The following is a 14,067-nucleotide window of genomic DNA, read 5'->3' as shown; positions in this document are numbered from 1 at the left end:
CTGGGACCCACATCTTGTCCTCCCGCTCTCTGTGCCTGGTCAGTCCTGGAGAGTGCCTGGGAGGGTCTGCATCTTCCCGAGGACAGTCTTTGCAGAGAGCACGGGAGCCCCATGCGAAAGGTCGTTTGTCGCCGCCTGCCAGCACCAGTGCCTCAGTAGTCGGGCTCCCGGGAGGACTGGTGCCCGGTGTGAGGTCGGTGCCCTGCGCGAGCACGACGCTGTGCTTGCCCTCGCGGAACTCAGTCTAGCCGTGAGGAAGATCATTTATTCGCGTGGCTTGAATTCAGAAGTTACGAGAAGGTCCATACACAGTGAGGAGGCCCCTTCCACAGCAGCCACAGGGAGCCCTGGCGGGTCCCTCCCGGGTGTTCTGTGCCCGTTGAAGCCGGGACATGTTCATTCTGTCTCCTCCTATTTTTTCTTTCGACTGAAATGGCACTTTATTGTCATCACGGTTCCTTTTTGTTGTCTGCAGACTGTTCCACCGCACAGCTAGCCATTTCTTACTTTCTAAGGCATTTGAGCAAATGCAGCTTTGCGTACCTTGGTAGGTAGTGTGGCGGAGGTGAGGGCACCTGGGCACCCAGAGGTGCACTCCTGGCCTGTGAGAGTTGAGGAAGGTTTTCTCGACATACCCGAGCAAGAGGGGCGGACGGGACAGCAGAGCGAAGGTGAAGAGGCCTGAAGCTTGTCCTACATGCAGGGCAACTGCCTCAGCTAATTCTTGGTTACTGAAGAGTAAAATGAATAGGGAGGCCAGCAAAGCAGGCCTCGGGTGTCATACCATTGGGGCATAAGTTTTTTTTTTTTTTTAGATTTATTTATTTATTTATTTATTTATTTATTTATTTATTTATTTATACAAGCACTGGGTACAGTCAGAAGCGCGGGAGGGTGAGAGAATTCACCAGAGCCAGAGCGGGGAGCAGAGCAGGCAGAAGGACCGAAGGACACTGCTGAGGGGAGCAGCGGGCGGCAGGAGAGGTCTGCGCGCCATGCGGGACCCTCCACCGGAGGCCGGGGAGCAGCCGGGGATCGAACCGGCACTGCAGAGGCTGCGGGCAGCTTTGCAACCCAGCGCTCAACCGCTGCGCCACCGGGGAGGCCCTGCGGCATAAGTTTTTATAGCAAAAATGTTCTCTTCATCACTTACCTGATTGCCGGCTAGTACCATGTGCTTTGACGCACAGAAACGCAGCAGAAGGCTTCAGGCATTTACGGTCCAGGAGAGGAGACTGGGTTCCCAGCGGACCACATGGCGTGGAAATTGCAAAGTGCTGACGAGAGGTGCCCCGTGCCCACGCTGCTTTAGCACCACACCCCACCGCACCGCCGCGTCACCTTCTGTTGTGGATTTGCAGCACCTGTGACTGCCAGGCACATGCGGGTCCCAGGATGTAAGGGACAGGCCGCTTTCCCCACTGCGCTGGGGCCTGGGAGTCATGGGCACCCACACAGGCCCCGTGGAGCCCTCTGCTCTCTGCTGTGCGCGCTCCCTCTTCATTCATGTTTCTTCCTCCTCTCCCAGAGAATGAGGCCTCTGGAAGCTGTTTCATTTTGAGACCCAAATCGCAAGACTGACTTAGCAAAGGCACGCTTTCCAGGCCCTGGTCCTAGAATAAAACTTGAAAGGAGGCCCCAGGCCCCTTCTTCCTCACCAGAGCGGGGGCTCTCTTAGTGGGGGATGAAGACCGCGGTCCTCTACCCAAGCGCCCCTTTCTGAAGCGTGGCCGGGCATCGTCCTCCTCCACAGGCTGGCCTGCCGGGCTTCCTGCACCGCATTTGGGTTGTCTCTCGACTGCCCCTTCTTCCATCAGTTGCCAGGAGCCGGCCCGGTGCCCAGCACCAGGTCTGAGGCGCAGACACCCTGCATGGGTGGGCTTGGGGTTGACCTTGGAGAGCTCAGCAGACAGGCCTCAGGGCCCGTGTGGGCAGCTGCAGCTGTGCTGGCAGGGGTGCGGTGGGTGGGCTGGGGCCAGGCTTCCCTGCAAAGGCGCAGTTTGGAGGGATGCTCGCTGGTGAGCATGGGAGCCGAGAAGCCACGGCAGGGGCCGGCCCACCCGGGCGGCGGCTCGCGTTCTGCTTTGTTTCCCAGCTTCACTCTTTCTCTTTCTCCGCTGAACCCGAAGTCGAGCGCTTGTACTGTGCAGACATTGTTTAGGCAGCGCTTGGGCCTCTTTGTGAGCAGCTCGACAGCTAGAAACTGCTGCGTCAGGAAGGAAGGCATAGTCGTCACATTCGTGCTCAGGGCCGCCGAGGATGGGGTGAGTGCCACCGTGGTCGTCGGGATCGACATTCAGATGGAGGATACAGAGAAAAGCCCCAAACTGGCAGAAACCCGCATGTTCCTTACGGTGATCTCAGCAGGAGGGAGAGAAACTGAGACTAAAGCCAAGAAGCTTTTCTTCAGGCCAGCAAGCCCCGAGTCCCGACTGTGCCAGGAGCTGGGGGCAGGAGCAGGGTGCACCCTGCCCTTAGAAGCTTTCCGCCTGCTTCCTTTCCGGTCTCGCTTCCTCTCTGCGCATGGCCGGCCTGGCCCCCGAGCCTGCTCTTCCATCCTGCGCTGCCCCGTGAATCCTTGCTCCCTCCCGCAGGGATCCTGAGGAGGGCAGCGGTGAGCTTGTGCTCAGCACACGGGTTCCTCGAACTCGCTCACGCCACAGCCTGCCCAGCGCCTTCTTTTTCCCAAACAACCTTGTTGCCTCCAGGTCCGTCTCTTCAGTAGTGCCTGGGCCGTCGCTGGTGGGGAGGGTGCTGCCCGGGGAGCCCTCGGTGGTCCCCTGGGCAGCCTGAGGAGCCTCGCAGGACAGTGTGCCTTCACAGGGAGACAGGGCCTTTCTGGGCAGGCCGTCCGTGCGGTGAATTACGTGCCAGGTGCAGGGACCCGGAACCCACTGCTGTGCTCGTTAGGCTCGGGCCTGGCCGCATCTGTTCTGGCCGTGGGTGGCTCTGTCTGCCTGGCAGCAGTCCTGGTTTGCGTTGTTAGAACACACGGAGGAAATCGCGAGGGTTCACCGCTCTCTCTGGGTAGGGGGCTGATCGTCCTTCAGTTTCTGATTTAGGAATACTTTTTGAACTTTGGTGAAAGTTTGAAGTGTGTTTCCCCCATGGTCCGAGCAGAGACTCCGTGCTCATCAGGAGCTAGCGCAGTTCGCATCTGAAGCCGGGCTGGCCGGCGGCGTGTCTGTTAGAACAGGGAAGTCCTGTGCGGTGTCCACAGCCTCTCCCTGGAGAACGCGTCTGCTGGGAGCGGGGGCTGCGGCTCGGAAAGGAGGCCAGGACCAGCCCGCCCCCCGCGGACCTGTTGTCAGCAAGCAAAGGCAGTGCGGGAGAGGGCGGCCCGGCGTGTCCGTGTCCGCAGACGGCCCCCGGCGGGTCTCCTCGTCCCCGCCCTCAAGGCTGTGCCTCGACCACTCGTGCGCGCCGCCGTCTGCCGCCCCAGCCAGTGTGTCCCCGGCCTCGCTGCTGCCGGCTGAGGGCTGCCGGGGCTTGCGAACCCGCCGGGGAGAAGGGCGCTTGGGTTCAGCCTCCGCCGCTGCCCGCCGCTTCCGTGCCACCTGGCCCCCGAGAGGCACAAGGGTGGGTGCCTGCCCTCGGGGCTCAGACCCTCGCCCGTGCCTTTGCCTGCTTTGAACTCGAATTATTCTCAGTTGTATTATTTGGCTTTAGTCTCAACTTCCTTCTGGTTCTCACCTGAGCAGATGATTTTCTTTGAAGACAGTGAGGTAATCTGTCTTCCCGAGCTTCTCTCCTTTCTCCTCCTGCTTGAGTGTGTAAAGAAGAGGACACCCCGCCTTGCGCTGGTGGAGACTCAGGGCTGCCTTATCACCCCTCACCCCCACAATCTAGAAGGTTGCCCTCCTCGGGGGTATTTCCTGTTGCATGTTTTTGCCTTGTAAGACTTTTTTTGTTTTTTAAGAGTTGTGGGGCTCCCTGGTGGCGCAAGGGGTTAAGACGCAACCTGTGAAGCTGCAGCGCGAGTTCCATCCCCGGCCAGGGAGCAACCCCCATGGCGCAGCAGGCCTCTCCTCACTCGCCCGCCGCTCCCCTCAGCAGTGTATTTCAGTCAGTCTGCCTGTTCTGTTCCCCGCTCTGTCTCTGGTGAATCCTCTCACCCAATGCACCTCTGGCCTGTACCCCAGCTCTTGTATGTATAAGTAAATAAATCTTAAAAAAAAAAAGTTGCATCTACTTCCAATATAAGTGCTTCTTAAGGTAAACCTACTTTATGTGCTCTGAACACGCCGGCATTTTTTTTGACACACCATTTCTAGAACAGTTAAAAAGGCAACAGCTATTTAAAAATCCTGGGTTTGTAGTTTATAACTAATAATGTTTGATTTTTTTCCTTTATCCTGAAAGTTTGTAAATTTTTCTATATTGGTTTGTCTAAACAGTTCCCCGTATTGAACACTGATGAGCAAGGAATGAATAGAAGTCAAGAAAAGCAGACCTGGTGGGAAAAAGCCTTGTACTCTCCTCTTTTTCCTGCGCCAGAGTGTGAAGGTAAGGAGGCTGGTTGGATTCATTCATTCTGTTTCTAATTCATTAAGAGCAATAAGTTCTTTTTTGTGTGTATATACAAGAGCTGGGGTGCAGGCCAGAGGTATAGGCAATGAGAGGATTCTCCAGACACAGTGGGGAGCAGAGCAGGTGAATCTACTGAAACACACTGCTGAGGGGAGCGGTGGGGAGGCAGGAGAGGTCTGCTGCGCCATGTGGGTCAGCTCCCTGGCCGGGGATCGAACTCAAGGCATGGTGGCAGGTGACAACTTCATAGTGCTGAGACTTAGGATTTGGGGGGAAACACACACCAGGGAGGCCCCAGAGCAATAAATTCTTTTGCAGTGAATATCAGTCAATAAAAAATTTACCAAGAGACTAGCATTGTTGCACACTGGGGACACTAATGAATGTGACCTGGACTCTACTCTTAAACTCAGTCACAGCGTGGCGTGGGAGAGGTGTGAGACATGGCAGTGCCCGCCACCGCGATCCCAGCTGTGTGGAGGCTGTAGGCCTGCCGCAGTGGGGACGCCAGGAGAGCAGGCCCCATGGAAGAACTGCTTGCAAAGGCAAGTCGAGGCGTCAGGGCCCAGCTGGCTGTAGCTGAGGCCAGAAAGGCAGGCAGAGAAGGTACTTCTAGGAGCTTGGGAGCTCTACAGAGTTGGGTGGAGTTAACATGCAGAAAGGGAAGACCATGAGGATTTCGAGTCTGAGGGTGTTGGAGTCGGGTGTGTGTGTGTGTGTGTGTGTGTGTGTGTGTGTGTGTCGAGTCTGAGGGTGTTGGAGTCGGGGGTGTGTGTGTGTGTGTGTGTGTGTGTGTGTGTGTGTGTGTTTTCCTGGCATTTGAGCGGAGACAGAATTGAAGACCCAAAGGTTCCTGCTGGGATTCATGGGTTTTGTCGAGAAACTCCAGAGGCTGTTGAGTGACTTCCGGTGAGAAGTGGACACAGGATGGTCAGAGTAGACCTAGTGCAGGAAGGGGCAGGAGCAGATGTGGCGAAGATGATTTTTTTAGTCTGCGAGCCTCCTTGGTGGACCCCAGAAGCTGTGCAAAATCTTGATCTGAATTTTTGAGAGAAGGAGGAACCGTGGTGGGGGGCTAGATGCATTGGCCCAGAGGCAGCTTGCCCAGATGGCTGCTTACTTGGCTGCTGCACTGAGTTAACTAATGTCTCTCCTGTCAGCCCTGAGGAACATGTGAACCCTCTGTGAGTAGTTACATGCACACATATCTGGCCTGTCTCCCAGCTCATGGGTCACCACTTGGGGCCTGCATGCACTCAAGGCTGAGCACACCCCCATGTTCAGGACACCCCACTGGCCTTCCTCCTTGGCAGCCTTGCAGGGTTGGCGGCGGGTGGGGGAGGTCTCCTTCTGAAGGCACAAAAGCGCTTCCCAGCCCCACCTCCCTTCTCGCCCCCCTGCAAGTTTCCTGTCATTGGGAGAGCCCCAGGTGCCCACCCAGTTGCAGTGTCCTGCTTGGGGAGTCTGCTCTCGTGTCAGCTGACAGGAGGGTCGCCCTCCATTACTCTCAGGACATTGTCAGTCTTCTGTGCAGTCCCTGCAGAGGCCAGTGAGGTGCTGCCCCCAGGCTCTGAGAAGGAAGCAGAGTCTCGGGTTGAGTCGTTTGCCAGACTCCGTCCCGACTGCCCTGCGCAGCAGCCCAGGTCAACGGGAGCATAAACCGACCTTGGTGTCGGTCAGTCTGGCGCGCCTGGGTTGGAGCGTCGGGTCAGAGCACCTTTCGCACATAACATTGGTGAAGACCTGGGGGCCCAGAGCCCCCAGGAGGGTTAGGGAGAAAGGGAGGGAGCAGCAGGCAGCCCCCTTCCCACGGAGCTGAGGCTGACTGTTGACTGTCCAGCACAGGAGCACCTGCCCTGTAAGGGTATCAGGCCGCCTGGCACCTTAGCCCTGTTCTGTTGTTAGTCAGCAAGGGATCCAGGCCCAGCTCTTAGCAGCAGGCCCTTGGTTACCTCCACTGTCCCTTGGGGGCAGCTGTCAGTCATTTTTGTGCAGAATCTTCTCTCTGACGGTGAGGGGGTCTGTGGAGAAACTTCAAGTGGGCGAGGGCTGGAAGCTCGTCGTTTGAGTGACCGTTACCTCACAGCTGTGGGTGGAATCCCTGCCTGGTGCCTGGGGGGACATTATGGAGCATCCTCTGGCAGCCTTCCCCGGATGGGTGCAGTCTCTGGAGGTTAGCCAGGAAAAAGGCCGCTCCACCCACTCAGTGGAAGTGGCTGGACGCGCGTCTCTGCTGCTCAGCGTCCTGTGTTGTGCATGTAGAATGATCAGCCAGCGAACTCCAAGTCAGGGGCTGACTGGAGGGCTCCCATTGTCCCCAGAAAGGAGGAAAAAAGGCTCACCCCTCTTAAGAGTGGGGCACCGAGCGCCTCGAGATCTGTCAGGCCCTTTGTTCTGCCGCCTGCTTGCCTTGCTGTCCTTGTCCACACCCACTGGCTTCTGACAGGCCTACCTGTGGCGGCATCATTCTGGGCACTGGGGATGCAGAGGCAGATAGGCCGTGTCCCTGCCTTCCTGATCAGGTGAGTCTGTCACAAGCCATGTGTCAGCTGGGGCCGCTTCTCCTGCAGGGAGAGGCACCAGGCAGGAGCCCCGCTGTGCAGGAGGTGCCCCACGTGCCCGGCAAGGGGGATCCCTGGGAGATGGTGGGGCGAGCTCAGCCAGGCAGCGAGGCCATGTGTGTCGGTGCCCTCACCACACTCAGCAGCGGGGCCCTGAGCGCTCGGAAGGCCTGTTGTGAGCGTGTGTATTTGGTCGGAGAGAGCCGTGCAGGGAAACAGTGTGGCCAGCAGGTGGGGGCTCAGGCTCAGGAGACAAGTCTTGCTGGAGTTGAGCAGCCGCTAGGCCTTGGGCGGTGACTGGTCTTGGCTGCCTCCTCCACTTGCATCCTGCCTGGAGGAGGGGTGTGAAGAGCAAGGCGCCCCAAGCCAGCTTAGAGGTTAGCCATGACCCGGAACGTGGTAGCTGTCACCTTGATTCCTGCGGCCTGGCCTCACGGACTCCCGAGGCAGGAGGAAGGGGGTGGATCTCGCTCCATCTAGAGTGTCTCCTGGTCAGGGAAATAGTCACTTTCCCACACCCTCGGCTTCCCCGTGCAAGTGGTGACCCAATGTGGTGTGGGCTGTGGAGCACAAGGTGTCCGCCAAGATGGGTGAGCAGGTTTTCCTGCCTGTCCTCAGGCGTGGGCCCAGCCCGGCCTTTGGCCGGAAGCAGCTGTAGGTGGCTTCACTGTGTGGGCCGGGGCTTTATACCTGTCTCAGATGCACAGAGGTCAAGGCGGCAGATCCTGTTTTAGAGATGAGGAGACTGGGGCTCCAAGGGGTTCAAGAATGTGCCCCAAGTCACATGCAGGCGAGCAGCGTTCCCAGGCGTGTTCTGGGGGCTGCTCCTCCCAGAGCCCGGATTGCTGTCATGGGCCCAAGCTGGCAGCTGAGGTTGGCTGAGGCAGCTGGCACTACAGCGAGTGCAATGTGGCCTGGCTGCCTTGGTGAGAGGCCAGGTAGGGTCCCTATGGCCTTCTCTGTGGCACAGGCCCGCCCCGTGGTGGGAGGTTGCAGCATCACTGAGCGCGGCCTGTGTGTCCTCTCTGTCCTGCACAGGGTGGCGGGGCGGAGGCTAGAAGCTTGGGAGTCAAGGCCTAGCACGCAGCGGTGTCCCAGCAGCCTGCCTGGCACTCCTCTCAGCTCCAGTGCCTGTCCCATGTGGCAGTGGACAGGGCCCGGTCTGGACGAAGACCAGGGGTTCCCAGCCCTGCCTGTGCATTGCACTCACCTGGGAGCTTTTCAGAAAATGCTAAGTCCCTAGGCCCTTCTGGTTCACTGACAAGCTCAGGTGGGCCTGGACTTCCGGCTGCTCTTCACGCTCTCGGCGGGATCACAGGGCACAGCTGGGGATGACCATTGCTTACAACGAATAGCCAGGCCCTTTCTACACGCAGCTTGCAGTCCGTCCCCTGGGCACTGGCCGGCCCCTGGCCGCCCTCCCCCGGCCCCTGCTCCCACCCCTCCGCCGGGAGCCCAGCACTGTTGAGCTAGGGGAGAACAAGCAAGGGGCTCCCCCGTTGTACTTTCTGCGCCCCCCCCCCTCGTTTGTTACGTGAACGTGTGCGGTGCATCGTCTGTGTCCACGGACGCTGGAGAGCCGGCCTGCGGTCCGTGCGGTGCTCCTGGGCACCCGCGGGTGCTGGCGGGCGAGTGTCTCCGGCTGAGCAGCAGGACTGTGTGGGCCCCGGCCTGTTCCCGCGGCCTCAGCGACACCGTTAGGAGGGTTTGTAAGCCGCCGCCGTGTGTTGTCGGACACGCTGGCTGGCGCGTCGCCCTCGCTGTCTGCCCGAGCGCTCCGGGGGTAGCAGGCCTGGCGAGGCGCGCGTTTTCAGCAAAAAATGAAACAAGAATGTCTGTTTCGTGACTGTGTCTTAATGGACTTTCCCCCTCTCCCTCTTTTCCCTCCTCCCGTCACAATGGTTAAGAACCTTACACACACGCCAGGGCCGAGAGTGGCATGGAAGAGCATCCAGATGCTAAAGAAATGCCCAGTAATGAAGAGCGTCTGTTAGATTTTAATAGGGTAAGTGGACTGTCCTGCTCCTTGTTCTTCACTTGCAAAGGGCCACCGCCCCTCCCTCCCCTGCCCCCGCCCCCCAGGCCGCTGCCCTGGAGTCCCGAGTCCCGGGCTCCGGGTGTGACCGTCCTCCTGGCCTTGACCACCCCGCTGCGTGGTCTCCCGCCTCCACCGCTCACTGCCAGGGCTCCCCCAGATTGCGGTCCCCGCCCACCTCCCCACCCCCCGGTCCTCACAGCCGCCAGAGGGCATCTGGATAAACACCTGACACCCACCCCTCAGGGTCCGGGGGTGGGCACCCTTCCCATCTCTCGGTGCACGCCACGAGGGCACGCCACGAGGGCACCACCAGGCTGCTGCTCCGCCCCCCCGGGACTGCCTTTCTCTCTCTCTGCCCGCAGAACCCTCGGGCAGCCGTGGCCTCGACTGCACTCCAGCCCCACCTGTCTCCCTGCCCACTGGCCTGTGAGCCCCTGGGGTGGAGGGGTCCGTCCAGCCAAGACCTCGCCCAGCTAGGCAGGCAACCCTGCCAGCGACTCGGGAAACGTCCTTTCCTCTCAGAGGTGGCTGTCAGCGTCAGTCCAGGCCCCACTGGCCCGCGGGCTGCTGGCCCTCTCCCGCTCCCCTCGGCCTGTCGGACTCTGCATGCAGGCCGACCTTGACCCCCACCAGTCTCGCCTGACTCAGCGTGGGGCCGTGTTCTGCCACCAGCGTCAGCCCCCAAGCTCGACACCGCCCTGCCGCCCCTTTCTCTAGCCTGTGTCTCCCCCTGTCTGCTGGTGCGGACCCCCAGCTCCCAGCCCCTGGAAGCCTCCGCCTCGCCGGCTCCCGTCCCTTGCTCAAGCCACCAGCCCGGCCCAGACTCCGCACGGGCCTTTCCTTGGGTTGCCTGCTCCTGCTCCTTGTCCTCTCCACTCTCCATCCCACCCAGCAGGACAGTGAGCTCAGTGTTGCCTCATCCAGTCCTCACATAGCCCTGTCAGGCCCGGACTGTCGTCCTGCCATTTGCAGGCAGGAAACTGAGGCGTGTAGAATTCAGGCCCTTGTATATAGCAAGGCTCTTGATGTGCAGCCCCCTCGTGCGGCACCTCTGTCCCCCGCGCCTGCACGGAAGGCCCTTGGCTGTTGTGCTGAGAGCGGCTCCCGCCAGGCCACACGCTCTGTCCTCATGCTCTGCCCGCGTGCCCTGCCCTCAAGCCCCATCCTGTGTTCCCTCCTTGGCATGGCTGACTTCCTGTGCCCCTCCCTCTTCTTGGGGGTGCTCAGCCAGACATAGTACTGCCACTTGGGTGTTGGGGGTGCTGGCTACTAGCACTTTGGGGGACTTTTTTGCTAGTTAGTATAACCGGACTGTGCTGGTTCTATAAGCAGGGGGGTTGCTAGTTGCTGTAACAGGACTTTGCTAGACTCTAACTCGGGGGCCTTGCTAGTTACTCTAACTGGGGGGCTTTGCTAGTTCTAAAACTGGGGTGTCTGTTAATTACTCTGGGGCCTTTACTAATTCTGTAACTGAGGCTAACTCTATAATTTTGCTAATTACTCTGACTTGGGGGGCTTTGCTAATACTTCTAACTTTAGAGTATGTGCTGCCGAGCTCAGTGCTGCCCATTCTGTAGTCGGGGCACTTGCCAGCTGCCAAACGGGGCTGTGGTCGCTGCGCCTGGCCACTGTGCCTGGGAGGCTCTGGCTAGCCACCACGCGCGGCCCTTGCTCTTACTCGTTTACTCGTCCTTGGTGGGAGGGGGAGCATTCCTGGCTACCGGGGAGCCCCGAGGGGGGAGGGGTGGTGCTGATTATTGTGACTGGGGCGGACACTACTTGCGAACTGTGCCCCAGGAGCCAGAGAGGTTAAGCACCTGCCGGGGACTGCCTCGCACCACAGAGGTTTTGCTCAGAAGCCCCGGATCTCAGCAGAACCTTCTCTCAGAAGCAGAGCGAGGGTTCCGGCCGGCGCCGCTGCTGCTCCAGGGGGAGGCCTCTCCTCGGAGGACCGCTTGCCGCCTCTCCGTCTGCGGTGTCCCCGTGGTCGGCCCAGCGCCGCCTGGCCCGGGGTGGCTGGCACCTTGGCGTGCGGTCTCCGGGGCGTGGGCAGGCGTGTGGTGGTGTCCGCCACCCCTCGGAGCCCCATGTCCCGTCCTCCGGTCCTCCCGGCCGGCCCCGATGTATCCAGCGTGGTGAGGGCGCTGAGTGGAGAGGGTTCGGGTTGGGGTCCCGCGCGCGTCGGGGCGGAGGGGCGGTTTTGCTTGGAAACAGTGAAACGCTGAGTCTCCACAGGAGGATCCCTGCGGTTTGCTGCTCGCCCTCCGCGTGAGGCTTCTCACGCCCTTGTGAACAGTCTGGCTCTTTGACGTGTTGAAACTGTCCCTTTGGTCCTAGGTGTCTTCTGTTTATGAAGCGAGGTGCGCGGGAGAGCGAGACTGTGGCGCGAAGGCCAGCGGCTTCCGCAGAAAGCTGTGCTCGAGCGGCAGCTCCGGCTCCGAAGACACCGGCGCAGAAGGCGGAGGCGAGTGGGCGGGCCCCGGCCCGGAGGGGCTCTTCTCCCGGACTCACCTCTGAGCCCGCGGAGCCCCCCGCTCCCCGCGTGAGACCGGTCACCCAAGAGCAGCACTTAGGCGGCTTCTTCACGTAACTGATCCCGATCAGTGATTCTCTTTCTCTTCTCGCTTCTCTTAGAGTTGAGGACAGCTCTCCTGGTGAAGATTTTTTTCCAGCTGTTAAATTCTTGGCTCTTTGAAATAGACTAGATAGTGTTGTCCAATCAAGAATGGGTGTGCATGTGCTTGTCCTAGAAGTATCACTGCTTTTTGCATCTTACCTGCAGGCCCCTCCTCCTAACTGCAGCCGTGCGGCCCCAGCCCGGGCAGCCTCCGCGCTTCAGAGACGCTAGCTTGGGACGCTTAGGCTCTGTTCTCTGAGAACCGGGACATTCACACTCGCCCTGGCACGGATCAGTGCCTTTCTGAAGGCAAGAGGGAAGCATGGGTGGCGCCTCCACGGTCTTCATTCAGTGCAGCCTCACGCACGCTGGAAGTAGGACCCGCAGGGGTATGCTTTAGAGACTTAGAAAATACTGTGTTTTCTGTCTTAGGATTTCCCCCCAAAGTATCATGGCAGATACTGCGGTTTGTGACTTTCTTGCTAACAGAAGAAGCCAGGGCTCTGGGGTGCGGGGTGGTGACGACACAGCCGGGGTGAGAGTGCTCCCTCAACACGTGCTGAGACTGCTGTTTCGTGGCACCGAGACACCTTCAAGGTGATTTGTGGCCAGTCTTCTGGGACGTGGTGAGGTCCCTAGTTGCAAATTGTGATCTTCTGGTGACTTAGAGAATTGGAGCCCCCAAAACGCAAAATTGTGAGCGTTTGACGTGACACCTTATCACCCCAAGAACCCTTGGCTGCTGCAGCTAGCTCCCCTTGTGCTGTGGTTTATTAGAGCTTAGATCACATTTTGTTTGAGAGAATGTTGAAGTTGGGCAAGTTGTGTGTGTGGCGGGTTGCGGGGCGGGCAGCGGAAGGGTTCTCCCGCCGTCGCCCCCTGACCTGGGAGCCGGGGCCCGCGCGCCGGTCTGCTCGTGCCTCCCCCTTCCCGGGGCAGCGCCCGAAGCTGGAGGAGCGACACTCGCCAAACCTAAGCATTTTGCCTTTTTATTTTCCAACTCGTTGTTTCCAAGGCCTCGTGTGTGAGGCGGCTTCGGCATGTCCGCAGCGTCAGGGGCTGCGGAGAAGCCTGCTGTGGTCCGGACCGTTTCACGCCGCCGCTGGCAGGCGAGGCGCACGCTTGGGGGCCGGCCGGGAGCTGGGCTGGCTGGGGGAGGCGCGATTCGCTTTGAGCGTTGGGTCTGGTGGCCTTTTCCTGACGATGGCACCGACGGCCCTGGGCCGTGGCGCTGCCCAGCTTCCGGGGTGCTGCCTGTGTGCGCCCCGCGGCCCCGCCGGCGTTGCCCTCGCCGCGTGTCAGGGCTTGTCCGATGCAGCACATCTTTTGACACTTTGAAGTGGGTGTGTGTGTGCGTGCGCGTGTGTGTAAGGTTTTATGTTGCTCTTATTTATTTACAGACTTTATAAGGTTTTTATGTATTTTTCTTTCTTCTGGAGCTTCCTAAAAGTTGATTAGCATCTGCACTGAAATATAATTTAACAGCAAAGGCAAAAAAGAATTGGAAGTTGTAAATTCCTAAAATCACTACAGTGACGATCAGCTTAGAAATCGTTGCTTATGTAGCAAAGACCAAATAAGTATATTTCAGACACAACCTTTAGCTCAGTTGACTGGGGACAGCTGCTTTTACCCCGGAGGGGCCGCCGGTGGGGACGGCACAGCCTCCCGACGCTGTGGGGGGCCCGGGCCTCCCGGGGGGATGGGTCCTCCGTGGGCGAGGGGACTAACAGGTTCTGTATTTATTGGTTTTCTTAGTGAAGGGACTGAGGCCTCGAGGCTTTCAGTAGCAGAGTTGAAAGTGTGATTTTAGTTTTGTGACAGAGTGATCACAAAGAAAACGTATTTTTTAAAAAGTTGGCAAAACGCTGAGACGCACTGTGGTATGAAGCGGGTTGCAAACCCATAGCACTGAAGGGTCGGTTCTCATTCCTCGGCTGAGATTTTTTTCCCGTGGTTGTATTGTTCTGATTTCACGTACACCAGAGTAACTGATTTTTTTTTGTTGTTGTTTTCTTGTGGAGTTAACACCAAATAAAAAAAAATTGAAAACAGTCGGTTGTCTTTATTCGTCGTAGCAGAGATTCCTTCCGAAGGACCCGAGCCACCTCTGGACCGCGTCCATCAGCGACACAGCCGCCCGGGCCCCGTCTCGCGCTCCCGGCCACTCTGCCCTCCCGGGCCTCGCCGAGCGTGCCGGCCAGCTGCTCTGCAGGGAGCGGCTGGGGGCCGTCTGCCGAGAACGGAGTCTGCTCCCCCAGCTCCCGCCCGAGTCTCGAGAAGACGCCAGCACTCTCGTTCTAGGCGGTAGGCAAAACCTA

The 14,067-nt window shown here is 59.1% G+C and overlaps 1 protein-coding gene across 5 annotated transcripts in view; it reads left to right on the top strand.

Annotated features, from left to right (window-relative positions):
* Positions 1 to 13,825, top strand: part of KIAA0232 (KIAA0232 ortholog) — a 68,978-nt gene extending 55,153 nt beyond the window's left edge. For all 5 annotated transcript variants that reach the window (XM_054688422.1, XM_037530508.2, XM_054688421.1 and 2 more), the window contains 3 exons: positions 4,398 to 4,506; positions 8,999 to 9,096; positions 11,467 to 13,825. In XM_054688422.1, coding sequence (XP_054544397.1) covers positions 4,398 to 4,506; positions 8,999 to 9,096; positions 11,467 to 11,646 — 387 coding nt within the window. In that variant the 3' untranslated portion in view covers positions 11,647 to 13,825. The remainder of the gene's footprint in view (positions 1 to 4,397; positions 4,507 to 8,998; positions 9,097 to 11,466) is intronic.
* The last annotated feature ends 242 nt before the right edge of the window (positions 13,826 to 14,067 follow it).

The sequence above is a fragment of the Talpa occidentalis genome, unplaced genomic scaffold (assembly GCF_014898055.3).
Source record: "Talpa occidentalis isolate TD23 unplaced genomic scaffold, MPIMG_talOcc4v2.1 talOcc4.6, whole genome shotgun sequence".
NCBI lineage: Eukaryota > Metazoa > Chordata > Mammalia > Eulipotyphla > Talpidae > Talpa > Talpa occidentalis.
Note: the sequence above shows the minus strand (reverse complement) of the source record. Positions and strands in the feature narration are given on the sequence as shown.